Source organism: Entelurus aequoreus, linkage group LG17, assembly GCF_033978785.1.
Source record: "Entelurus aequoreus isolate RoL-2023_Sb linkage group LG17, RoL_Eaeq_v1.1, whole genome shotgun sequence".
Lineage (NCBI taxonomy): Eukaryota > Metazoa > Chordata > Actinopteri > Syngnathiformes > Syngnathidae > Entelurus > Entelurus aequoreus.
Window position 1 is genome coordinate 15891278 of NC_084747.1, and position 13184 is coordinate 15904461.

Consider the following 13184-nt stretch of genomic DNA (forward strand, 5'->3'; position numbering starts at 1 on the left):
AACGTGATTAAAAAGCCACTTTTAAACCTTAAAAAGCAGGCCCTGAAGGAGGGGGTGCGTCGTCTCGTCCTGAGTGGGCGTCGACCTCAAGTGGAGAATCACTTCTCTGCATTCAGAAGACGACACGCTGCCGCCTGGAAAAAAATATCCACTTATAGAACTTTTGGAAGTATTAACTTTCATTGAAGGAACAGCAAATTCACTTTCATTTTTGTTGTTTTTGTTTGTTAGAAATGCAAGCAAAGGCTGTAGCTGCGCCAGACCAGGCAGCTGTGCACTGTTGACATGACCTAGGACTAGGTTCTAGTATATTTATATCTATATGTGGACTGTATAGTATATATATATGTATGTATATGTGTACTGTATAGTATATATTTGTATGTATATGTGTACTGTATAGTATATATGTGTATGTGTACTGTATAGTATATACTGTATATGTATGTATATGTGTACTGTATAGTATATATATGCATGTATATATGTGTATGTGTACTGTATAGTATATATGTATGTATATATGTATATGTGTACTGTATAGTATATATATGTATGTATATATGTATATGTGTACTGTATAGTACAGTATATATATGTATGTGTATATGTATATGTGTACTGTATAGTATATATATGTATGTATATATGTGTGTGTGTGTACTGTAGTATATATGTATGTATATGTGTACTGTATATTTTATATATATATATATATTTATATATATACATATACTGTATATATATATATGCATATGTATACTGTATAGTATATATGTATGTGTACTGTATAGTATATATATGTATGTATATATGTGTATGTGTACTCTATAGTATATATGTATGTATATATACTGTATAGTATATATATGTATGTGTGTACTGTATAGTATATATATGTATGTATATTATATGTGTACTGTATAGTATATATATGTATGTATATGTGTATGTGTACTGTATAGTATATATATGTATGTATATTATATGTGTACTGTATAGTATATATATGTATGTATATAAGTGTATTTGTACTGTACATATATGTATGTATATATGTACTGTATAGTATATATGTATGTATATATGAGTACTGTATAGTATATATATGTATGTATATATGTATATACTGTATATATATGTGTACTGTATAGTATATATATATATGTCTGTATATATGTGTATGTGTACTGTATAGTATATATATGTATGTATATATGCACTGTATATGTATGTATATATGTGTGTATGTGTACTGTATAGTATATATATGTATGTATATATGTACAGTATATGTGTATTGTATAGTATATATATGTATGTATATATGTACTGTATAGTATATATGTATGTATATATGTGTACTGTATAGTATATATATGTATGTATATACTGTATGTATATGTGTACTGTATAGTATATATATATATATATATATATATATATATATATATATATATATATATATATATATATATATATATATATGTGTATGTGTACTGTATGTATATATGCACTGTATAGTATATGTATGTATATATGTGTGTATGTGTACTGTATAGTATATATATGTATGTATATATGTAGAGTATATGTGTACTGTATAGTATATATATGTATGTATATATGTGTATGTGTACTGTATAGTATATATGCACTATATAGTATATGTATGTATATATGTATATATGTGTGTATGTGTACTGTATAGTATTTATATGTATGTATATACTGTATGTATAGGTGTACTGTATAGTATATATATATATATATGTATGTATATATGAGCTCATTAGGCGACGCTTGCATTGCAAATGAAGGACAACATAACGCCTGAAATGTAACTTTGGTGTGTGCGTGTGTGTGTGCGCGCGCGTGTGCGTGCGTGCGAGTGTGTGTGCGTGAGTGTGTGTGCGTGCGTGCGTGTGCGTGCGTTTGTGCGCGCGTGTGTGCGCGCGTGTGTGCGTGTGCGTGCGTGTGTGTGTGTGTGTGTGCGCGTGTGTGCGTGTGTGCGCGTGTGTGCGTGTGTGTGAATGCAGCAGTAATCATGGCGTGCTTAAAAAAAGAAAAAAAAGACAATCAGGCTCTTTTCTGCGCGAGACGGGGCCCCACTTTGCGCACATTGTCTCCGCTGAATGCTCCAATCTCCATTTGGAAGCATCTTCACTTTTGGAGATGTGGTCGACTTTCGATTATGCATCTATTGAAATGAGCTATTAACTGTTTTTCAAGCCTCTCGGCTCGGCGTTGATTGGCAGATGAAATTGACACTCTTGTTGCCGCGCTTCTTTTTTTTTTTTTGTTGTGTTTTTTTTTTTCACTCGGAGGCTAATTGCACGTCTAGTGGATTTCTCTTTGATTGCATTGGAATATCACCGTGATCGATCATAGACTTTGCTTGGTTCCCCTCTAATTGCAGCACATTGTCTTGTGTGGCCCGCAGGCTTTAAATGCAGCACAGATTGCTAGAAGGTGTTATTTGTGCGGGGCCGGAAGTGGAGATGTGTCATGTGCAAAGTGAGCTTCACGGTCTCCGCGTTACATTTAGGCAGCATCCAACTTCCGAAACATGGTGAGTCATTTCATGTTTACATTCCTTGCATGCGTGCATCTCATTGTTGTATTGTTTTTGCTGAGAGGAATCACTGTTAATATCATGCAAACATCAAATAGAAGTGGAGAAATACCAAGTTGATTATTATTCCAAGGGAGTACTTTTGGAAAGATATCTGGTTTTATATGAATGCATATATTAAAAGATAGTATGTCTCAAAGTGTATGTTACTATTATACAACATGGACCCAAAATTATTCTTTATATTAATAATTAAAATAGTATGCAAAATATTTTAAAGCAATTCAATCCGCTTTATTTTTGTGATAATAATGCATTATTATTTTTAAACATCTTCCTTTTTTTTAAAAATAGTTTAGGTATAATGAGCATTCTTTTTAAAGTCAAAAATCATCTTAGTTAATTTTGAAATAAACCTTTCAATATTAGGGAATAATATTTTCACTTGAAGCCTTTATTTCAGTCATATAAATATTTAATTAAAACAAATTACCTGTTTTATTATGACAGCTGGGATAGGCTCCAGCAACCCCCGCGACCCCGAAAGGGACAAGCGGTAGAAAAGGGATGGATGTTGTATTATGTTGATGATATCGTTTGAGTTTAATAAGAAATACAAAGTCTGCTTTATGTAGAAATAGAAAATGTGTATATTTTTGCGACAATATAATACATTTGATGGCCTATAAATTTACAAAATGTTAAAAAAAACATCAATTGTGTAAATTTGTGCATCAATATAAAATATTTTATGGCTATAAATTAGCTTTATTGTGGTGATAACCATTTTTGAAATGTATAAAACATATCAAAAAAAGTATATTTTTGCAACAATATGTTTTATGGCTATAAATTAGCTTTATTGTAATGATAACTATTTTCAAAAGGGATGAAAAATATAAAAAAAGTATATTTTTGCAACAATATATTTTATAGCAATAAATTAGCTTTATTTTAATGATAACCATTTTCAAAAGGGATGAAAAATATTAAAAAAGTATATTTTTGCAACAATATATTTTATAGCTATAAATGAGCTTTATTGTGGTGATAACCATTTTCAAAATGTATAAAACATATCAAAAAAGTATATTTTTGCAACAATATATTTTATAGCTATAAATTTGCTTTATTTTAATGATAACCATTTTCAAAATGTATGAAAAATATCAAAAAAGTATATTTTTGCAACAATATACTTTATAGCTATAAATAAGCTTTATTGTGGTGATAACCATTTTCAAAATGTATAAAACATATAAAAAAAGTATAATTTTGCAACAATATATTTTATAGCTATAAATGAGCTTTATTGTGGTGATAACCATTTTCAGAATGTATAAAACATATCAAAAAAGTATATTTTTGCAACAATATATTTTATAGCTATAAATTAGCTTTATTCTAATGATAACCAATTTCAAAAGGTATGAAAAATATCAAAAAAGTATATTTTTGCAACAATATATTTTATGAGCTTTATTGTGGTGATAACCATTTTCAAAATGTATAAAAAACATCAAAAAAAGTATAAGTTTGCAACAATATATTGTATAGCTATAAATTAGCTTTATTTTAATGATGACCATTTTCAAAAAGTATGAAAAATATCAAAAAAGTATATTTTTGCAACAATATACTTTATAGCTATAAATGAGCTTTATTGTGGTGATAACCATTATCAAAATGTATAAAACATATCAAAAAAGTATATTTGTGCCACAATATATTTTATAGCTATAAATGAGCTTTTTTGTAATGATAAACATTTTCAAAATGTATCAAAAAAGTATATTTCTGCAACAATATGTTTTATAGCTATAATTTACCTTTATTGTGGTGATAACCATTTTCAAAATGTATAAAACATATCAAAAAAGTATATTTGTGCAACAATATATGTTACAGCTAAAATTTAGCTTTTTGTAATGATAACCATTTTCAAAAGGTATGAAACATATCAAAAAAGTATATTTTTGCAACAATACATTTTATAGCTATAAAGTACCTTTATTGTGGTGAAAACTATTTTCAAAATGTATAAAAAACATCAAAAAAGTATATTTTTGCAACAATACATTTTATAGCTATAAATAACCTTTATTGTGGTGAAAACTATTTTCAAAATGTGTAAAAAACATCAAAAAAGTATATTTTTGCAACAATACATTTTATAGCTATAAATTACCTTTATTGTGGTGAAAACTATTTTCAAAATGTGTAAAAAAAACATCAAAAAAGTATATTTTTGCAACAATATATGTTATAGCTATATATAAATTACCTTTATTGTGGTGATAATCATTTTCCAAATGTATGAAAAACATCAAATGTGTATATTTCCGCGACAATAGAACACATTTTAAACCTAATCAGGTTAAATGTGGCGATAGCAATGTCTAAAATGCAAGTTTTGAAACATTATAACACATTTAAAGCCTCAATGTAGCTATAATGTGGAGAAAGTCATTTTCAATATCATATTTTGACTGTGTATATATTGTTTTTCCACTCACCTGACACGTACATCATTATCCTTTATTTTTTTTAATGTAAATTGGTATATACATGTTACAGGTGATGTATATTTTATTATTGAATGTATCAAATGTGATGAATATTTAATGGACCACAATGGAAACAAGCCTTTTGGCTTTTTGTGCCATCCATTTGCCTTTTTAAAGCCTTCCATGAATGAAATTCTTTAAGATGTCAATAAACTTTTCAATCAATCAATCAATTTTTAAAGGCTTCTATCAGCTGCATTCTGATATTAATATTTACCACTTTAATATTTACCACTTATATTTATTTTCTATTACTCTTATTCTTTAAGATGAACATGTTTTGAAGCCTAAAATGAAATTAATTCCAAATGAGTTGAGCAAATCCGGAGCAAATAATTGCGTTTTAGATAATATACTGTGTCAAATTGATTTAAAAAAAAAAAAAGAAGACATTTGAAGTCCTATTTATAAAAGAAACATCCATCTCTATTATGTATTTTTAAATGACATCATTATTATCTGAACATCCTAATATTTCTTATTGTGGGCCATTTTTCTTGAGGGACAATCACTTCCATTTGTAATAGTTTGTGAAACAATGCATTTTCCTCCGCGCGGTGACGCCGCAGTCTAAGCCGGAGGTGAAGCAGGAGGCCGGCGTGTGCTGCGCTCCGCCCGCCGCCTGCCTGCGCTCGCCTGCGGGGGCCGACAACGACCAGAAGCCGTGCGCCAGCTGCGGCATGGACATCACCGACAGATACCTGCTCAAGGTCATTATTGATTATTGATAGCGATGACGCGGATCAATGAGGGCAGAACCATGTGTGCGCGCGCAGGTGAACGAGCTGAGCTGGCACGTGAGCTGCCTGCAATGTTGCGTGTGCAGAACTTCACTGCGTCAGCACAGCAGCTGCTACGTCAAGAACAAAGACATCTACTGCAAGATGGACTACTTCAGGTATCAACTTTCACTTTCGCTTCATATGTGTGTCATATACAATAAAAACCTATACTTTATTGCAGGGGTCACCAACGCGGTGCCCGCGGGCACCAGGTAGCCCGTAAGGACCAGATGAGTAGCCCGCCAGCCTGTTCTAAAAATAGCTCAAATAGCAGCACTTACCAGTGAGCTGCCTCTATTTTTTAAATTGTATTTATTTACTAGCAAGCTGGTCTCGCTTTGCCCGACATTTTTAATTCTAAGAGAGACAAAACTCAAATAGAATTTGAAAAAATTCATAATTTTTTTTACTTTGCTTCTTATAACTTTCAGAAAGACAAATTTAGAGAAAAAATACAACCTTAAAAATGATTTTAGGATTTTTAAACACATATACCTTTTTACCTTTTCAATTCCTTCCTCTTCTTTCCTGACAATTTAAATCAATGTTCAAGTAAATTTTTTTATTTTTATTGTAAAGAATAATAAATAAATTGTCATTTAATTCTTCATTTTAGCTTCTGTTTTTTCGACGAAGAATATTTGTGAAATATTTCTTCAAACTTATTATGGTTAGAATTCAAAAAAATTATTCTGGCAAATCTAGAAAATCTGTAGAATCAAATTTAAATCTTATTTCAAAGTCTTTTGAATTTCTTTTAAAATTTTTGTTCTGGAAAATCTAGAAGAAATAATGATTTGTCTTTGTTAGAAATATAGCTTGGTCCAATTTGTTATATATTCTAACAAAGTGTAGATTGGATTTTAACCTATTTAAAACATGTCATCAAAATTCTAAAATTAATCTTAATCAGGAAAAAATACTAATGATGTTCCATAAATTATTTTTTTAAGTTTTTGTTTTCTTTTTTTTGGTTGAATTTAGAACTGTAAAGATTCGAAATTGAAGATATGTTTCAAAATGTAATTGTCATTCTTTTTGTGTTTTCTCCTCTTTTAAACCGTTCAATTAAGTGTAAATATCATTAATTATTAATAATAACATAGAGTTAAAGGTAAATTGAGCAAATTGGCTATTTCTGGCAATTTATTTAAGTGTGTATCAAACTGGTAGCCCTTCGCATTAATCAGTACCCAAGAAGTAGCTCTTGGTTTCAAAAAGGTTGGTGACCCCTGCTTTATTGTAATGTTTCATGCAAAAGTCCGTCCTTCACTTTTACTCAAGTTCCATTCTGATATTTCTGTCATTATTTAATTTTTTCTGGAAATAAGCAGTAATAACCGTTTAAAAGAAGAAAAAAAAGCGTGCATATTTGAGTAAAAAACCTATACACCATTGCTGTTGCGTAATTACTTCTTTAAAAAAGATATTAAAAAAAATAAAAAAAGTAATATTTCCCAGTATTTAATAGAATTACAATGCTCCAATAGTTCACGTAGCACTCTGCATAATCAAAATACCAGGGCGTCTAGTGAGGGGCATTTTGTACTCCCTCGTCCCAGGAAGAATGCTTTGCGGAAATCTTTTATTTATATATCTGTATCGCTCTGGAACAGGGGTCACCAACCTTTTTGAAACCAAGAGCTACTTCTTGGGTACTGATTAATGCGAAGGGCTACCAGTTTGATACACACTTGGATAAATTGCCAGAAATAGCCAATTTGCTCCATTTACCTTTAACTCTATGTTATTATTAATAATTAATGATATTTACACTTAATTGAACGGTTTAAAAGAGGACAAAACACGAAAAAAAATGACAAGTAAATTTTGAAACATAGTTTATCTTCAATTTTGACTCTTTAAAATTCAAAATTTAACCGAAAAAAGGAAGAGAAAAAGTAAGTAATTCGAATCTTTTTGAAAAAATTAAAAAAATAATTTATGGAACATCATTAGTAATTTTTCCTGATTAAGATTTATTTTATAATTTTGATGACATGTTTTAAAAAGGTTAAAATCCAATCTACACTTTGTTAGAGTATATAACAAATTGGACCAAGCTATATTTCTAACAAAGACAAATCATTATTTCTTCTAGATTTTCCAGAACAAAGATTTTAAAAGAAATTCAAAAGACTTGGAAATAAGATTTAAATTTGATTCTACAGATTTTCTAAATTTGCCAGAATAATTTTTTTGAATTTTAATCATAATAAGTTTGAAGAAATATTTCACAAATATTCTTCGTCGAAAAAACAGAAGCTAAAATGAAGAATTAAATTAAAATGTATGTATTATTCTTTACAATAAAAACAATACATTTACCTGAACATTGATTTAAATTGTCAGGAAAGAAGAGGAAGGAATTTAAAAGGTAAAAAGGTATATGTGTTTAAAAATCCTAAAATCATTTTTAAGGTTGTATTTTTTCTGTAAAATTGTCTTTCTGAAAGTTATAAGAAGCAAAGTAAAAAAATTAATGAATTTATTTAAACAAGTGAAGACCAAGTCTTTAAAATATTTTCTTGGATTTTCAAATTCTATTTGAGTTTTGTCTCTCTTAGAATTAAAAATGTCGGGCAAAGCGAGACCAGTTTGCTAGTAAATAAATACAATTTAAAAAATAGAGGCAGCTCACTGGTAAGTGCTGCTATTCGAGCTATTTTTAGAACAGGCCAGCGGGCTACTCATCTGGTCCTTACGGGCTACCTGGTGCCCGCGGGCACCGCGTTGGTGACCCCTGCTCTGGAATAACCTGCCTCGAATTCTCACCGGCATTGAAAGTAACCAGGTTTTTAAAAAGAAACTCATATTTTATCCGAGTCTTTAAATTAGTTTGCTTGTTGATGATTTTTGTTTGGTTTTGTATTGTGTAGTTATAATTACATGGTAATTATTATTCTGTGACTGTAAATGGTTTGCTTGTTTTCTTATTGATGCTTTTATTTTTTTTCTGTATTGTGTAGTTATAATTATGTGCTTTTACTTGTAATTGTATTGAGTTTGTGGACCCCAGGAAGAGTAGTGGGTTGTTGTGACAACCAGCTAATGGGGATCCTTAATAAAAAATAAAAAATAAAAATCAAATCATTCTTTACTAGTAAAATATGCTTTATTTTAATTAATTATTTTAATAATGGAAAACTATTATATTATATTAGACCTCAACTCCCCCCAAAATGGATTAACTCGCTGGAATAAAAAAGACAATATAACATACATCCATAAACGTGGACGCGTGTGGAAAAGTGCAATATATTTATCTGTACAGTAATCTATTTATTTATTTATTTATATATATTTATTTAGTTTATATATATATTTATATATATTTATTTATATATGCACCTTATTGCTTTTTTATCCTGCACTACCATGAGTTTACGTAACGAAATTTCATTCTTATCTGTGCTGTAAAGTTCAAATTTGATTGACAATAAAAAGGAAGTCTAGTCTGTCTATTAAAAAATTGCTTTAAAAATATATAAACATATATTTTAGCTGTGTTTCGATTAGATATTAATCATAAAAGAACCATTTAGTTGTTCCTAATGTGCAATGACAAAAAAAATATATTAAATATTAAATTGATCTTTTCTTCTATTTTAGTCGGGTCAGTTGTAAAAGGTACACAAACATGCTAGGCTATAGGCTACCAGGAGCTAACAGCTACACAACAGCTAAGCACACAGTAGCACATAAGCCGTGTAAACAATGTTGCCGTCTAAACAGCACATTTGAGTCAATATAAACACGTATCAAATATATATTTGCATATTTCTTACACATACAAAGTCTCCAAGGCAGAAGCATATAAGAAAGTATTGAGTATCAAACGTGTCTGCATCATTAAATTTACTGCTTCATAAAATTAACACAATAAGATATTGTGGCCACGAGGTGTCCCACCCAAAAATACTACTCTACTTCTACTTAAAGACAGCATCCAGACAATTAATAGTGACTTAGTTTTTTTCATACCTACCATTGTTCTGTTTGACTCGTTTCACTTGGTCAAACCTTTTCTAACGTGCCACACTACAAAATAATACACGTATTTAGGATTCCTGCTGATATTCTGTATATGTACACACACAGACACACACATATATATATACACACACGTGTGTGACTGTGTATATAGATGATATACACACACACACACACACACACACATATATATACATACAAGTATACATATATAAACATTCATACACACATATATACTGTACATACATATATACATACAAATATATATATACATATATATGTATACATATTCACACACACATATATAAACACACATATATATATACATGCATGTATACATATATAAACATTCATACACACATATATACTGTACATACATATATACATACAAATATATATACATATATATGTATACATATTCACACACACACACACACACACACACAAATATATATATTATATATATATATTTATATATATATATATATACTAGAGATGTCCGATATTATCGGCCGATATGTGCGTTAAAATGTAATATCGGAAATTATCGGTATCGTTTTTTTTATTATCGGTATCGGTTTTTGTTTTGTTTTGTTTTTTATTAAATCAACATAAAAAACACAAGATACACTTACAATTAGTGCACCAACCCAAAAAACCTCCCTCCCCATTTACACTCATTCACACAAAAGGGTTGTTTCTTTCTGTTATTAATATTCTGCTTCCTACATTATATATCAATATATATCAATACAGTCTGCAAGGGATACAGTCCGTAAGCACACATGATTGTACGTGCTGCTGGTCCACTAATAGTAATAACCTTTAACAGTTAATTTTACTCATTTTCATTCATTACTAGTTTCTATGTAACTGTTTTTATATTGTTGTACTTTCTTTTTTATTCAAGAAAATGTTTTTAATTTATTTATCTTATTTTACTAATTTTTTAAAAAAGTACCTTATCTTCACCATACCTGGTTGTCCAAATTAGGCATAATAATGTGTTAATTCCACGACTGCATATATCGGTTGATATCGGTATCGGTAATTAAAGAGTTGGACAATATCGGAATATCGGATATCGGCAAAAAGCCATTATCGGACATCCCTAATATATACATAATGAATATACTGAACAAAAATATAAACGCAACACTTTTGTTTTTGCTCCCATTTTTCATGAGTTGAAATCAAAGATCTAAAACTTTTAGTATATACACAAAAAAACTATTCCTCTCAAATAACGTTCACAAATCTGTCCAAATCTGTGTTAGTGAGCATTTCTTCTTTGCCAAGATAATCCATCCCACCTCACAGGTGTGGCATATCAAGATGCTGATTATTGCACAGGTGTGCCTGTGGCTGCCCAGAATAAAAAGCCACCCTGACATGTGCAGTTTTATCACGCAGCACGATGCCGCAGATCTCGCAGGTTTTGAGGGAGCGTGCAGTCGGCATGCTGACTGCAGGAATGTCCACCAGAGATGTTACCCGTTAATTGAATGTTCATTTCTCCACCATAAGCCGCCTTCAAAGGCATTTCAGAGAATTTGGCAGTACATCCAACCGGCCTCACAACCGCACCAGCCCAGGACCTCCACATCAAGCAGGTGCACCTCCGTGATCGTCTGAGACCAGCCACCCGGACCGCTGCTGCAACAATTGCTTTGCATAACCAAAGAATTTCTGCACAAACTGTGACAAACCGTCTCAGGGAAGCTCATCTGCATGCTCGTCGCCCTCATCGGGGTCTCGACATGACTGCAGTCCTTTGTCGTAACCGACTCCGGTGGGCAAATGCTCACATTCGATGGCGTCTGGCACATTGGAGAGGTGTTCTCTTCACGGATGAATCCATGTTTTCACTGTTCAGGGCGGACGACAGACAGCGTGTGTGGTAGAGCGGTTTGCTGATGTCAACGTTGTGAATGGAGTGGCCCCTGGTGGGGGTGTGGTTATGGTCTGGACAACAAACGCAAGTGCACTTTATTGATGGCATTTTGATTGCACAGAAATCCTGAGGTCCATTGTTGGGCCATTCCCCTGAGAGCATCACCTCATGTTCCAGCACGACAAAGCACGGCCCCACGTTGCAAGGATCTGTAAACAATTCCTGGAAGCTGAAAACATCCCACCAGTTCTTGCGTGGCCAGCATACTCACCGGACATGTCACCCATTGAGCATTTTTGGAATGCTTTGGATCGGCGTAGACGACAGCGTGTTCCAGTTCCTGCTCATACCCGGCGACTAAGCACAGCCTTTGAAGAGCGGGGCAACATTCCACAAGCCACAATCAACAACCCGATCAAATCTATGCCGAGGAGATGTGTTGCACTGCGTGAGGTAAATGGTGGTCACACCAGATACCGACTGTTATTCTGACCACCCCAGAACCCCTCAGAGTGGCCTTTTATTGTGGGCAGCCTAAGGCACACACTGTGCAATAGTCAAGCTTAGAGATGTCCGATAATATCGGACTGACGATATTATCGGCCGATAAATACTTTAAAATGTAATATCGGAAATGATCGGTATCGGTTTCAAAATTATCGGTATCGGTTTCAAAAAGTAAAATGTATGACTTTTTAAAACGCCGCTGTGTACACGGCCGTAGGGAGAAGTACAGAGCACCAATAAACCTTAAAGGCACTGCCTTTGCGTGCCGGCCCAATCACATAATATCTAGTGAATGCAACGCATACTTGGTCAACAGCCATACAGGTCACACTGAGGGTAGACGTATAAACAACTCTAACAGTGTTACAAATATGCGCCACACTGTGAACCCACACCAAACAAGAATGACAAACACATTTCGCACCGTAACACAACATAAACGCAACAGAACAAATACCCAGAACCCCTTGCAGCACTAACTATTCCGGGACGCTACAATATACACCCCTGCGCCCCCACACCTCAACCCCGCCCACCTCAACCTCCTCATGCTCTCTCAAGGGAGAGCATGTCCCAAATTCCAAGCTTCTGTTTTGAGGCATGTTAAAAAAAAAAAATGCACTTTGTGACTTCAATAATAAATATGGCAGTGCCATGTTGGCATTTTTTTCCCCATAACTTGAGTTGATTTATTTTGGAAAACCTTGTTACATTGTTTAATGCATCCAGCGGGGCATCACAACAAAATGAGGCATAATAATGTGTTAATTCCACGACTGTATGTATCGGTATCGGTTGATATCGGAATCGGTAATTAAGAGTTGGACAATATCGGAATATCGGCAAAAAAGCCATTATCGGACATC

At 32.2% G+C, this 13184-nt stretch overlaps 1 protein-coding gene across 1 annotated transcript in view; it reads left to right on the forward strand.

The window, feature by feature from the left end:
* The first annotated feature begins 5822 nt into the window (after positions 1–5822).
* Positions 5823–13184, forward strand: part of LOC133632117 (LIM/homeobox protein Lhx6-like) — a 28593-nt gene continuing 21231 nt past the window's right edge. The window contains exons 1-2 of the mRNA XM_062024350.1: positions 5823–5852; positions 5919–6040. Coding sequence (XP_061880334.1) covers positions 5823–5852; positions 5919–6040 — 152 coding nt within the window. The remainder of the gene's footprint in view (positions 5853–5918; positions 6041–13184) is intronic.